This window comes from the organism of the source record quoted next, unplaced genomic scaffold, assembly GCF_019419815.1.
Source record: "Pyrus x bretschneideri cultivar Hongxiangsu unplaced genomic scaffold, Pyrus_bretschneideri_v1 Contig39, whole genome shotgun sequence".
Taxonomy (NCBI): Eukaryota; Viridiplantae; Streptophyta; class Magnoliopsida; order Rosales; family Rosaceae; genus Pyrus; species Pyrus x bretschneideri.
Window position 1 is genome coordinate 3,735,508 of NW_025999712.1, and position 14,838 is coordinate 3,750,345.

At 37.6% G+C, this 14,838-nt stretch overlaps 2 protein-coding genes across 7 annotated transcripts; both read right to left on the minus strand.

The window, feature by feature from the left end:
* Positions 1–1,056: 1,056 nt before the first annotated feature.
* Positions 1,057–3,369, minus strand: LOC125468613 (triosephosphate isomerase, cytosolic-like). Its single transcript, XM_048564643.1, has 5 exons — positions 2,898–3,369; positions 2,593–2,687; positions 1,779–1,857; positions 1,211–1,293; positions 1,057–1,116 (listed from the first exon to the last, which is right to left on the minus strand). Exons 1-5 carry the CDS (start codon positions 3,010–3,012, stop codon positions 1,066–1,068), a joined length of 423 nt encoding a protein of 140 aa, XP_048420600.1. The 5' UTR covers positions 3,013–3,369; the 3' UTR covers positions 1,057–1,065.
* Positions 3,370–3,992: 623 nt separating this feature from the next.
* Positions 3,993–6,872, minus strand: LOC103944911 (probable serine/threonine-protein kinase PBL9). Of its 6 annotated transcripts, none has more exons than XM_048564634.1 (7): positions 6,410–6,872; positions 6,066–6,143; positions 5,517–5,833; positions 5,293–5,428; positions 5,056–5,198; positions 4,848–4,971; positions 3,993–4,647 (listed from the first exon to the last, which is right to left on the minus strand). In XM_048564634.1, exons 2-7 carry the CDS (start codon positions 6,094–6,096, stop codon positions 4,163–4,165), a joined length of 1,236 nt encoding a protein of 411 aa, XP_048420591.1. In that variant the 5' UTR covers positions 6,097–6,143; positions 6,410–6,872; the 3' UTR covers positions 3,993–4,162. The 6 variants fall into 6 exon arrangements, with proteins under 6 accessions (XP_048420591.1, XP_048420594.1, XP_009353659.2 ...); XM_048564637.1 differs by having other exon boundaries at positions 6,343–6,872; XM_009355384.3 differs by having other exon boundaries at positions 6,045–6,143; positions 6,410–6,871.
* Positions 6,873–14,838: the final 7,966 nt, after the last annotated feature.

Consider the following 14,838-nt stretch of genomic DNA (forward strand, 5'->3'; position numbering starts at 1 on the left):
TAAATAAAAGAGTACATATAATATTTGGAGATTTCCAACACCACTCGCGCGTGAGTGCATGATGCAATTTCACTATCACTTATTTGTACCAACATAGAACTAATACTAACACAACTCGTAGTATTTATAGACGAGTTGCATTGCTTTTACGTGTCAATCATACGAGCATAGGAGTATACGAGTGGAAGGCGAAGTTCACTCGACGATATTTAGTAACTCAGGAGAAGTCAAATGCCAAGTGACGAAACAACCCCCGGCACAAGACCTCCGATAGTCATGCTTCAAATGAATGTTTAGGGACCGTACAAAACGGTTACTACAGGCCGCTCTTATCTACAAATGAATGATTGCAATGACAAAAGTCAACCTACATCGTGCACTCAGGCTCATTAGGTCAATGCGTTTGACATTAAGCGCACTTGAAATAAATAAACTATTGCAAACAAATTATCATACTTTTATCGATCAGAAAAATATTCTTTTTCGATTAGCTAGTTTAAGGATGTGCACGGTTTGGTTCAAATACATATACGCATTCTAGCCAAATCTGAGATTTTACATCAAATATAAATCGCTTTAGAGCTCAATCCAAGAACCAAATCATCACTTACTTATCAGTCCAAGAGAAAAAATGAAAAGCGAAAAGAATCCCAAATGAAACCTGCAAAACCAGGTACACATAGTCAAGTCTCCTTTTTAGGTTTCCACACTAGAGAAGGCAGTATTCTATGGCGGGAGAGATTCTTGTGTCCGCCCGTCGTATACCGCGACAAGACACAATGAGGTCGGAGCCGGGTGCTTATGTGTGCGAGTGGACGACAATGTGGTCGGTCCTGAGGGACAACCCGAAAAATTACTCTAACAATCAGGCCTTCTGTAGGAGAAAAACATTTTATCTACAAATTCACAATCATACTTCAACTGAAGCAAATTACATTCGTTACAAAGGAATTGTTACTTATTACATAGAGAATGTGCTCGGCAACACAACCACAAGGTTTTCCTTATTCGCAACTGATACAACTATAAGTTTATAGCTCAAAGGCTATTTTTTTCCTCTTGACCTCAATCATTCTTCTTCACTGTAGCTGATTTGATAATGTCAATGAACTCCGGCTAACCAAAGAAAATGCGCGTGAAAGAATCAGAAACCAAACTTGAAGAGAAACCAAACATATAATTGAGACGCGGCGCAGAGAAAAGTTATCACCTTGAGGGAAGCTCCGCCAACCAAAAAGCCATCCACATCTGGCTGTGTTGCCAACTCCTTGCAGTTTGCTCCATTTACAGAACCTGAAGGTGATTGCATGTGATTAACAAAATTTTGCACAACCAGTAGGAATTATATCGAATCAGTCCCTCATCTCGATAATTGGTTTTATTATGTTCATTTTGTGCCACGCAGGGATAATTATCTTCACATATGCCTAACAGAGTGAAGAGTGCACCTCTATTGATTCTCAGCCCAAAAGTTCAAGCAATACAAACAACAAAAATTGATTCCGGTTTATCTTGGAGAAAACAGTTTGAATTCTTGGAGATCAAAATATTTCAGATTCTGGTTTGATCTTTCAGTATTCTGTTTTCTGTATTCACATATGACTAACAGCATCAAACCACTGCAATAGCCAACCACCCGCCGCACATGATAATAAGATTATTCATTTCAACACTAATGCACAACTTGATTTTATTGTGATTAGTCAGTAATTTTACACTTCTCTCCAGATAAAAGACATAGGACACACATAGTATTCATACTAATAGAAGAAGAATACCTCCATAAATGATTCTGGCTGATGCGGCGACTTCAGCACCAACATTGTCATGAAGCCATTTCCTCAATTCAAAATGGACCTGGTATAAAAATCTCTTCAGCAAACTTGATATACAAGACTAGTGTAACAAGGGAACTAACAACTGCTTTTGAGAAACAAGACTGTTTATGCAAAAACTTAACAAAATATAGAACGCCAATTACACAAAACATAAATTTTACATTCAGCTGAGGATCGAAGAACAGGATTGTAAACAAAATTGTACACAAGTGAAATCATATTGGAAATTGTTCATTTGTTTCCCAGGAAAAAAGAACTAAATAAACCAATGGAGTTGTACTATCGTGTAAATCAGTACGACAGAACAAGCAACTGTGCAAGGATTCTCCTCTCAAAGTTCCGAATCTGACTTCAAACTACTAGGACATGTGGCATAAATGTACTCAACAAGCTAACATAATATAAACTGATGTCCTACACAAAGGTCATCGATACTGATGTAGTGATGTTACACAAAATAGTCAGATGTATTATTTACGAATGTAACAGAGTTAGGACTGAAGAGGGCACTGGAAATCCAAATGTGACAATAACAGTTCTTGCAACATAACAATGCAACGTATTAGCATTGTAATGCATACATTTTCTCAAAGCGCTAACATTCTAAGAAGAAAGATTGCTCTATGCATATACCTTTACAATAAAATATAAAATATAAACAGGAGTCACATCCGAGCTACAGCATACTTGCAAGAACAAGGATAACATTCACCGAAACAACAAAACATACAAGATAAAACAATGTTAAACTTACTTCCTGAGCCTGAGCAGGGCTTGCAGCCTTCCCAGTTCCAATGGCCCAAACTGGCTCATAAGCCAAAACAATGTTCTCCCAGCTCGATACTTTATCTGGAAGAGAAGAAAGAGCTAATCAGCTGTCAGATATCAAGTGGATGAAGGAAAGAAAAAGTCAGAAGATGTAAACCTTGCAAACTTAGAACCCAGACATAAGCATAAATCAGAGATCCTGGAACCAATCTGTACTACAGGAATGTCTCCGGACACCCCAAAAAACATAAGATACAAAACAATGAACATGGGAAATCTTTCTTGGGTCACCTGCAATTGCTTTTGTTTGCGCGGAAACAACAGCCACCTTTAGAAACAAATCTATTGGGAAGTTGGATTGGAGAAACTGGACCCCGGGTTTGATAAGAACTTGGTGATCAAGCATTCAGCCAGCCTGTAGCAGAAAAGAACCAACAGGCGCATTTCGACCTTGACATTGAGAACAACAGATACTTGTTGTTCAAATCTTACGGAGGTACAGGATTCCAATCCATTCTTTTTCTTTTTCAGTAGATGGTTGTAAATATAATTTGTAGAAGGACGCTGCACATTTGAGGCACGCGTCCGTTTCATTAATGCACAAAATGTGTGGCACAAGTTCATTCTCTCTTCCGTGTAACAAGGACTCACCGTCGTAGAGGTGAGCGGGAACGATGGCAGTCCAATGTCAAATGAGTTTTGTAATCCAAATGTGAAATCTTTCATTATAGATGTCTCTACGTTCAAAGAAGAATTCAAATTACAGCAAGCTCACTGCACTCCCGTATATAGTTTCTTTGAACCATTAAAAGGAGGCCTTGAGGCCCAAGCCCAAAAACGATAGAATATCCCTGGGCCTAATTAAGCCCAAGGAAACATCCCTGACCAAGCAGGACCTCATTTTCTCACCAAATGACATGACCAGTACTATTGCTACACATGTCCATTTTCGATGTCGTCCGTGAGCTTTTGCTCTAGGGTTCTCCATGCGTCCATCTTCCTTGAAATCCCATCTCCATGCCTACGCTTACTGATGAGTACCACATCTTCAGAATTGTAACCTTCCCATGACATATAAACTACTAATATGTTTTTCTCCCAAAGCGAGTTCGTCACCAATTGGTCAAGTCTAGTAGTACATGGACGGTAGTTGGAGTCGGCAGCTCTCCTTGGGTTCCCTCATTTGAGATTCCTGTGGAACAAGATCAAGGGCCATCCTGGAACGCAATGAGTTGAAAAGAAAGATCCTAATTCCTAACCAGTTGAGCAATCCACCGCTTGCATACTTGTTTACTGTTTATTATTGTTGATTACTTGAGTTTTCATGCTTTTGAGAAAAATATGGAAATAAAGAGAAGGTTAAAAAAAATGCAGCTATGCAGGAAATGGAACAGCTAAAGTTACAATTTGGTGATTAAGAAGATACAACATCGTTACAAGCTCACCTAATTTGGCAAGAAAAGGGTGAAATTTGAATTAACATTTAGCCGGAATAAACTGTACGATCTCGGACAAACATTCGTATATTGCAGCAGCGTTTTCCATTTACTTCGACTCTATTGTGAAGCGTAAAGTGGGGAAGCAGAGGGCCGAGGATAGGCGACAGTATTCGTTGCCTTGTTAGCTGCCCTTAAGGCATCATCTGCTGGTGCTGCTGCGCGCTTGGTTTTGCTAGCATCGTCTGCACTTCGTCTGCGCATCCTTTGACCATTACTCTGAGTGCCTCCGGTGGCATTAGAATCTTGTAGTTGTTCGAGTGCAGTTACAACCTCGTTCATGTTTGGCCTGAGCTTGGATTCTGTGGATATGCATCGTGCTGCAAGGGTTGCCGCCTTGTGAGCTCCGTCCATTGAATACTGACCTTCCAGACGGTTGTCAATGACGCGAAAGATCTTACGCTTGTTTGCCAAGAAGGGTTTAGCCCACTCCACCAGATTGTGCTCTCCGGATGGCCGATTCTTGTCAACTGCTCTCCGGCCGGATAACATCTCCAATAAAACGACTCCGAAACTATATACGTCGCTCTTGGCAGTTAGATGACCTGGAATTAGTGAAAAGTGGAGCCGTTACACGGGCATCGATTTTGATATACGCTAATCAGGAATATGAACCAAAGCACATGGCAAGATTCCAAGCTGAATTGTCAAAAAAAAACTAGAGATTCTAAGTCAGTTGACCACTTAAAATTAACATAAAACTCTCGGATCGGAGATGCCAACGGGCGGAATCGAAGTATAATACCTGTGGCTAGATATTCTGGAGCAGCGTATCCGTAGGTACCCATGACCCTCGTAGAGACATGGCTTTTATCACCCGTTGGCCCGTCCTTGGCCAAACCAAAGTCGGAAAGTTTTGCATTGTAGTTCTGGAATTACATCACAAATCAAAGACATTCCCAGGATATCACAAATAAAAAATATTGCAATGAACACATTCGATAGTCACATACCGAATCAAGCAGGATGTTTGACGTCTTGAAATCTCGGTATATCACTTTTGTTTCAGCACTGTGAAGAAAAGCAAGCCCCTTTGCAGCACCAAGGGCAACCTTCATGCGGAGGTTCCAAGAAAGAGGTTGGAAATAAGAGCCTCCTGGTACAATATCAGTTCAAGACTTGTCAACACATTAATTTCTCAAAACAATCTCGTTTCAAAGGCATCCAGACATGTTGCTAAACGAACTTACTCCTGAACAAATGGTTTTCCAAGCTGCCTCGAGGCATGAACTCGTACACCAGAAGTCGGTGTTCATCCTCCAAGCAGTAGCCGATTAGTTTCACGAGATTCGGATGATAGAGCTGTCCCAGATAATTCACCTCTGCCTATAAAACCCAAATGGAAGCAAACCGTAAGTCATAACTGCGCAAGTTTTCGTTCTGTGAGAAGTATACAGTCGGGAAAAGAACTCACCAACCACTCTCGGTGACCCTGAAAACTTTCTTGGTTAAGCCGTTTCACAGCCAAAACTATGCCACTCCCGGGCTTTGCAGCAGTGAACGAATTTTCATCAATCCACCCCTTGAAAACTGAACCGAATCCACCTTCTCCCAACACACTATCAGGACGGAAATTCCTGGTGGCCAATTTGAGGTCATTGTAACTAAAGCTCTTCAGATTGGGAGACTTCAAGATCTCGCCCTCACTCCGAGGAGTTGGAGGTGCCGAAAATGATGAGACCTTACTGCTTGTGCTGCTGAGGTCCCCATCATTGCTAACAAATTTTGAACCTGCACAAGTAAACGTGAAGCGGAAATCAATTTACAGCCCCCGCCAAGGCATCGATAAGAAAACACACAACTGAACCGAAATCAAGCAAGCTCGCAAGTGATGGATTGCCCTGGCGGATAAGGCCTTCTTCAATCCACTGTTTCCCGGGTTCAAACATCCCCATGGAGTAATAATATCGATTGTAATAAAAATAAAAAATAAAGCAAGTACCAGTATTAACAGAGCTCTCAACTTTGATTCGGGCGCTCAGGCAGATCCCCATGAAACCTAACTCTAGAAAAACCAACCAGCTTTTTTCAAATTCTCCACCTGCAGATCACACAAATTTTGTTTCAGCTGAAAGCACTTCAGATGAACTTCAAAACTGACAGATCTAGAGTGAAAGCAGTAACTTTTCAACCCGAAAAAAAGGAAAATAACAGAAAAAGTTGGTATCAAAGCTTTCAAAATTGACTGGTTTTAACTGAAAATTCAATTTGTTTCTCTCCGAAACAAGAAAGAAACTTACTTTCTAAATCTAAATAAAAAATTAACAAAAACCCATGAACTACAACACCATGAACCCAAAAAGCAACCTCTTTATTTTTTTTTCGAAAACTGGAATGGAATCAGAGAGATAGAGAACAGAGAGGGAGGTGGGCTGTTTATGCTTTTTAGTGTGCTGGTTTCTACTTTCCAATGCGCAGAGACGCAGAAAAGAAAGAGGTTTTTTGTTCTGAGTAGGCGCAAGTTGACTTAAAGCTTTTGGTTTGATGGAGCGAGGATTGGGCTGTGAAGGAAGGTGGGGAGCAATGCATTGATGGCGAGCTGGTCCCGCTAGCTCTTCAGCTCAACGTTTTCTACTGCTCTGTTTTTTGGTTTTGCTCTCTCGCTCTCTCTTTCTCTCGCCTCTCTCTCTCTCCTCCTCTTGCTCTGTATTATTCAGTCGATGCAGTGCAGATAAGGCTGCTCATATCTGCTTAATCTTTCTTTTAGCCGTTTGATTGGGTTTTCAAAGATCCCAATCTTCCAAGCATGAGAAATGAGTGAGATGGCTCGGCTTTAGCCTTGGAGCTTTGGCACTCTACAACTTAATTTAATTTAGCACTGAATTTTTGTGTCCTTTTCTTTTTCAAATTTGATTAAGTGTCCATTTCAAAAGAAAATTTTGGTTAATTGTCCACCTTCTATGCACATGCACGTGAGAGTTATTGGATACCGTATCGTGGGAGAGAAAAATAGAAAAAATGGTGTGCTGCAAAAGCAGAAAATGATGCATATAAAACTTAGGGTAGTGCACTCGTTCTTATCTCTTCACTCATGTTTTAATAAAAATTTAATTGCAAGTTTGTCTATTCGTAAAATAATTAATAAAGACTTTAAAAGATATAATTAATAATATGTTGGGTGCGAAAAGGTAATAGGAGTCAGGAGCCCTAAACTTACATTAAGCTGTGAAAGGAATGGACAATATATAAGCAGAATTCACAAAAAAGACATAAAGAACGAGGATAGAAGAAATTCCAGAATGAAAAAATGTGGATGCCTTTTCTAATGAAAGGGTAAGAAGCTAACAACTAATAATGATTGGATATTGATGGTAGTTAGTAGGGTGCTTAATCACAAAACAGCAAAACATTTGGAGAGTCATTCATTTGCTGGTAGATATTTGTCGAAAAAAACTTCGTTGTTGAGGAAATAACATTTCAATTTTTTGGGAACAGTAGTGGATGGAGAAATAGTATTTCAATTTTATAACTTTTTATGGTGAGTGAGATTATAATGTGAGTGAAGAAATTGGACATTAGGATGGATCTAGCAGCTCTAGAAAATTATCATAGGTTAGAATTGTTTAAAATATTACTTTTTCGTTATTAATATTACAGTTCAATGCATTTTTCTCCATTGTAGGTGAGACTTTAGCTAATATGAATGACAAATTTGGTATCCTATGTCTGGTAATTGGTCTGTTCCAATTCTGATAGGTGCACCTGACATGGCATTTCCACGATTAAATAATATTTCATCTAATCCACAACACACCCCCCCCCCTCCCCCCTCTCTCGTGATAGTGTGCCATATTGATTTGAATTCGACAGCTAGAAATGTGTACATAGGAGGCCTACATGGGTGGAGGTAGACAGTTTGTGATGGTTCTGCAAAATTTGGGACTGGGGTGGGTTCTGGGAAATGGTGGGCGGACTTGTGGTATCGGGGGAGGTCGTGCAGGTGGATTTTGGGAGGATGGGTGGCTGGGATTTTGGGGGGAGGTGATGGTTCGGCTGGTTTGTCGTTGTTTTTACTTTTAGGTTATTTTAGGCGGTGCAGAAAAGCAAAAAAAAAAAAAAAAAAATTCAAAAATTAAGGTCATTTTAGAAATTATAGTGGGTTTTTTTTGTTTTTAGTCAAACAATAACGATATTAAGTTAGATATTATATTATTATGTTGAGAGTTGAATTAGTACTCCATTGTTTTTAGCTTTAATGGTTGGTGGCAAAATATATGGAGGGGGCAGATAAGAAAAGACTGGTGGGCATGGTAGCACTTCTCTTTTAAGCTAAAATATTGTCGTACAAAAGAAAACCACTTTATAATTAACAAAATATTATCAAAATTTAATAGTAGTATAAACCTAGCACCCAACAAGAAAATATGTTAAAGTAGCCTCATATTATCTGCAAAACATGTGCTATTCTTGCATCATGAATTAAAATATGTTAATATAATTCAAGTGGGCAAACATACCATCACTTGCAATCCATCCATCAATAAGTTCATCAATTTCTTTTGACCCATTTTTGTTTGTTTGCATATTACACGTGTATATAACGTTTTGCTTATAAAAATCGGTTAGTAATTATCATTTAAAGAAATGATTATGAAGGGAAAATAGTTTGCGGTTTGTTTGATTAAGATTGTATATATGCAATTATATGTGGTTAAGAAGGGTTAATTATGTTTTGAACCCTCTTGATTGGTGTTAGTGATAGTTTTGTCATTGTCTTTCAAAAGTCGGCAAAAAAACTGAAACCTAATCACTGTCCCCATCTCCTAGTCCCAAGTGAATTTGCTATGTCTACCGACATGCCTTATAAACAACAAATAAGAACTTTCCTTTTAAAGGAAACCTTAACCTTCTGAGAGATAAATAAAAATGTGCATCCATCTTTGGCGCCATGGCACATATTAACTATGGATGTGTCCAGAAGACACAGAAACAGAGGGTACCACTCCCCCATCCAAAGCAAAAAATAGGGTCACCGAGTGTTCCATTCAAGAGTAACGTTAATTTGACAAAGAAAACTTTTAAACGTCATGGTCGCATTGTCATGTAATAGTACTTATCTATGTATTATATAATATGATATAATACTAATAAATAGAGATATACATATCACAATATGACCAGCTTAGTAATATCATGTCACAATATAACGATTATATTAAAAAACTTATTAGTTGATAGTTTCATGGACGAGAACCAATAATGATATAACCACTTAAAGGATCGTTTTTACCAATGTTTATAGGACATTGTAATTACGTGCCCTAAACTATATGAATGCACATTGTAATTGGCCCAAAAAGAAATATATATATATATATAATATGAAGGAAGATGTATACTCTTGCGGCCTTGCTAGCCCTACAAAAGAGTAATTTACTTTAGGCGTGAGCCCCATAACATTCGTTTTTCAAACAGAATGATTGGTTCCTGGGACCATCTTTGAACCTTCTCATACTCTCCCTCCCTCCCTAGCTCTCCCTCCACATCTTTTTATAATTTCTAGTTTTCTGGATTTTACTGGCCCTTCATGTCGTTTCACCAAATATGAGCCAAGCAGAGTATTGCCAATGGAGGAAGGTTCCCTCGTGAAAGTTGCCTCACCACCCATTAATGCGATTCTTGTGAGACACCATGATCAGTGTCGATCAAAAGTTGAAAAACCATCTGCCTCACTTACCAAGAAAACGTAGAGAAAATCACTTAGCTGTAAAGTGCTGAAAGGATCACGTATAGTTACGTGACTCCATGTGTTTTTCCCTTCCTTTTACCTCAATCATTCCAAAAGTTTCCAACATTATTGATCCATATTTGATAGATCTCCTAACCAGTTTGACTATTCATATACTCAATACTTAACTTTTTGGAAGTGTCGTATTAATGAATACAGTCGTTCATGTTAGCTATTAAAAACGGTTTATTGATGAATACCATGTATATGAGATCCATGCACATTAACAAATTGTCGTTTGTGATCATCTCTATTGTTTAAAGCAGTTTGCCTAACTAATTCATGCATGCACATATTACGTTATATGATCAATCTGAATTATTAGTTGAGTGAACTTCCATTATCTTACCGTTATTAAATCAACATATCCAACACCAGTAAATATCATCTACATATAGCATCTTCCAAGACAACGTCAATCTACCACTGCACATCATAAACGGGCAACGGGGCAAGAAAAGTTATAGCCTACCTCAGTAAAAAATTTTGGTTGTGCTCTTGCATGCATGTACACGAAAAATGGCATGGATGACTCGTGGCTCATATTGCTATCTTTGTAAAGCAAGAAATTCCTAGTTGCTGGCATAAAGGCCTACAAAAATTGAGGGGAGAAAAGCCCTAGCTATGCTTTCTCTTCCCGACTTTTGGAAACCCTAAATCCCGTGAGGCAGTGGCATATACCAAAACCAACTAAACACATTGATTTTTTTTTTTTGGGTAAACGATAGATTTTGTTAGTTCAAATGTTAAATTAGCTACCGACGGAATTTGAACACACGCCCTCATGCAAGAGCTCAACACTATTTCACAAAATGCTACTTGCTAAATACATTGATTTTTAGGTTCTCCAAAAATATTTACTTTTTCAATCTCCACGGAAAAAGTGGATAAAATATAACATTGAAAGATCTTTCAATGTTTCAAAAAACATGACTTAATACATCAAATGTCATAATACAATAATTAAATATGTGAAATAAAAATATTATAGCACTTAGGTACCGTTTGGTACGTGGGACGGGATAGAACAGAGTGGGACAAGGCGTTTCGTCCCACGTTTGGTGCGCCTAAAATGGGTGGAACGAGCTGTTTCACGGGACGAGTTTTGAGTGAATTTTCATTCCACCTCACCCCCTTATAACGACTCGTTCCACATCCGTGGAACACAAAATTATAATCTCTCCGTCTCCTTCTTCTTCCTCCTTGTTTCCATCCAAGGGCATCTTTGCTCCCGCTCCGTTCCGTTCCGTCATGTCCCGTTCCATTCCGTTCCATCCCGTCCTGTTCCGTCTGCATGCTAAACGATACCTTAGTTCACCGACTGCGTTCCAACACAATCAAAATTTTCCCAACTATTGCCTTGTGCGGTGGCTCACCTTTAAGCTGACAAGTGACGTATTTCCATTGGTATGCCTTACGTATTCCTCCTCTACGCATGACGTCACACTTATTTTGACAAAATTACAGTCGTCCGAAATGCCCATTTTTCCCATTTGTGATCATCATGAACCTTAGCTGTGATCGTCCGACCACAACTTTCGGATTACGCACGAAAAGTCTTGTATTGGGACCCACTTGGCCAGGGTCCCACGCAGGGGCATGTCTGCCAAGTGGCGTACCAGCGGAACTGTGGAACGTGGCCCAGAAGTCGGCTGGAGGGAGCGAGCCGAGAGTAAGCCGTGGGAGCTGAGCTGGCTGTCTGGAACGGTGCCGTCAAGACGACTTCGAGAACTTGCGTAGTAAATTAGAAGAGTAGCGAGAAGGCAATTTAAGTTGGCCACAAATTATTAATTCACGTATCCATAATTATCCTTGTCGAAAAATAAAATAATTAACAAACAAAATAATTACTTGATTTTTTTTTTTTTTTGAAAAAAGATCAAAAAGACTCACCGAGTCATTTTAGCTTTCTCTTGACATTCAAACAATAATTACTTGATTTGGTGAGGGTTTCTTTGTTTTAAAAAATCTTTTTATGAAAAAAAAAATCTCGTTTTCATTTGTTAATTTTTTACTGATTAGTAAGGGGATAGATAAGACGAGTCAGCATTGGTTTTTTGTTTCAAAAATGAGTTGAAGGAGAAAGAAAAACAAGAGTTGAAATAAGAAATGAATTGGAAGGGTAGATTACAGGTAAACACTCTTTTATGGTGATTTTTTTATAAGGAAATTGTTTTTAGCATTTTAAAAATCTTATTTGTCTCTTCAAACTTTCTATAATTAGAAGAAAAAAAACACACTTATAAAAAGTATATAATAAGATTTTTAGAGTATTAATAACAGTTTCATTTTCTAGAGATGAATATATAATAACTTATTTGAAGTGACCTTTTTTTTTCTTCAATAAATATTACGTAAACCTTCCCTCTTCTCGTAACATTATTAATGTATTTATGAAAGCAAAGTCCAATGGATGTGTTAAAATGAACAACCCCAATTTAAGAGAGATGGATAAAAGGCAATGACATTATATAACGTAAGGCCAGAACTGTGAGGAACCAGTCAAAAGGTGATGCCAAATACGTAGACTCGAAAACGAGATTGACGGGGAACTAAAGTCAGATTCCGTACATTCTCATTGCATTACTTTTAAGTCGCCACGCACATGACAGTGTATTTATTCAAGGAGGATATAAGGTGGCTAAATAATGGGATTAGGGCTGTGGATGCATAATAATACACATGATTGAGGAATGGAAAACCTCGAGTTAAGGCTTACAATCCTAAACCCTAAACCAAAACAATAACCAAGTGACAGGTAAAAAAATTCATTTTAATGCTCATATCACAAAGAGAAATTATATGATACATACAAAAATGGATGAACTGTCAATTTAGTCTTTGAATGATCACTTGAGTGAATAAGGTCTCTAAACTATTTTTTCAGAAAAATCAGTTATTGAATTAAAAAAATCAGCCAATTACATCCCTAATATTATAATCGAACCTAATATATTCAATTTTTTGTTAATTTAAGTCATGTTACTTGCATATGATACATATTAGATGATAGATTGATAATTTTTCAGAAATAAGTAGTGTATGAAGTTAACTTTGGAGGCAGTGGCGAAGCTACGTGAGCACCTCCGCTGTCTTGGTCAAATTTGTAAAGGAAGGGCGATAATTTGGTTGGATTTGCAGAGGAATGACGAAGACGAAGGAGAGAGGTTGGGGCCCCCCGGAGGGGGGGAAGAAGATGGAGGAAATAAGATTGGCTGAAGAAGAAACCATAGCCATGGCATGGAGATTAGTAGACATCGGAGAAGAAGAGTTCTGTTTGGTATTGGGTTTAAAGGGGTTGGTTTGCGTTTGGTTACGAAGATAGAAAAATTTGAGATTGTTTTAAATTTGGTATTGGGTTTAAAGTTGATTTACGTCTGGCCCCACCTTCTTTTTGTTTTTATGGTTTATTAACCCATTTCTTTCATTTATTATTATTATTATTATTTTATTCTTGTATGTATTTTTATTTTCTCTTTTAAGACTTCCATTCGTATTTATCGTAAACTCTCATATTATTTATAAATATTGTATTACTTTTTAAAAACAATGTAAATATTATTTAATGCTTATTTTGCAATAATTTAAATCCATCTAAACTCCTGCCTAGATCTCGCCTAGGCACCTAGCTACTAGGTGCCAGTTCGTTTTTTGACTAGCGCCTAATATTTTAAGAAGATCTAATCCTAGCCAACTTAAGCTTCTTACATTGGCTTTGATATTATTGCTTACAACCGTTTTGATGGGACGACTATTTTCTACTATGAATATTAACTCAAAACTTTGCACTCTCCAATATGAAAGCAACTGCTTCGATTGAACGTTGCACTCTTTTGAATTTCGCCCCTCCTCTTGGAAAATCATGGCTTCGCCACTGTTTGGAGGGTAAATTAGATGTTAGATTTGTAACCTATGTGAAACGTTAAGGGCTTATAGGCGAGAAAGAGACGGTATTACACTTTAAAATGTGTCAAATGATTTAAGTTGATGAAAAAATAGATAAAATAGCTTTGAATATAATAGTAGAGATGGAAGTTAGCAATTTTTAATTAATTTAAGGACTTATTTTACTTAAAAAATAATTTAAGTACCTAATAACATTGTCATATGTTCCTAAGTGAACACCAAGCAGACAACAAATCAAAATTAACACAAACTACTCAGGTAGATTTTCTTTTCTTTTTGTGTGGATCTACTTACTGAGTTTGAACCTTTTTGAACATATTCAACGTCCAATATTCTTATCTACATGCGTGAATCAAAATTTCCTTTTCACCATCGTGTGGGACAAGCACTTAGATATTAAGAATTATATGTATAGTAAAATACATAATTATATGTATAGTAAAATTAATGTGATATTGTACTGAACATAAACGCTATTATGGTGTATTCGGTACATTAATACTTTTGAACATTAAATATTAAGAAACAGGACTGCCCTATTTTTCTTTTGTTGGTTTAGCTGTTTGAATAAATAAGCAAAAGAGATTAATCTTAGCTTAAGCCAACAAACAAATAAATGTTACCGGATCTACTAAACTATACAAGTGGAACAAGCACTCAAAACTGCATGTGCTTTTAGTAGTTTTTGTTGGTCTAAGCAGATATGGGTTGGTGTTAAGACTTTGACTTAAGATTAACGAGTGTCGGTCGTTATTTAGTATTGGTATTAATCACACATGTAAAGGAAAATCACATATCCACCTTAAAGTGCTCCTTCCACTTCACTGCAAACGTAAATTGCCAAAAAAAGCAATTAAAACCTCATTGTATTTAAGCCACAAATAAGATAAACAAGTTATTGACACTTCCTGAATAAAAGAGTACATATAATATTTGGAGATTTCCAACACCAGTCGTGCGTGAGTGCATGATGCAATTTCACTATCACTTATTTGTACAAACGTAAAACTGATACTTGCACAACTCGTAGTATTTATTGACGAATTGCATTGCTTTTACGTGTCAATCATACGAGCATAGGAGTATACGAGTGGAAGGCGAA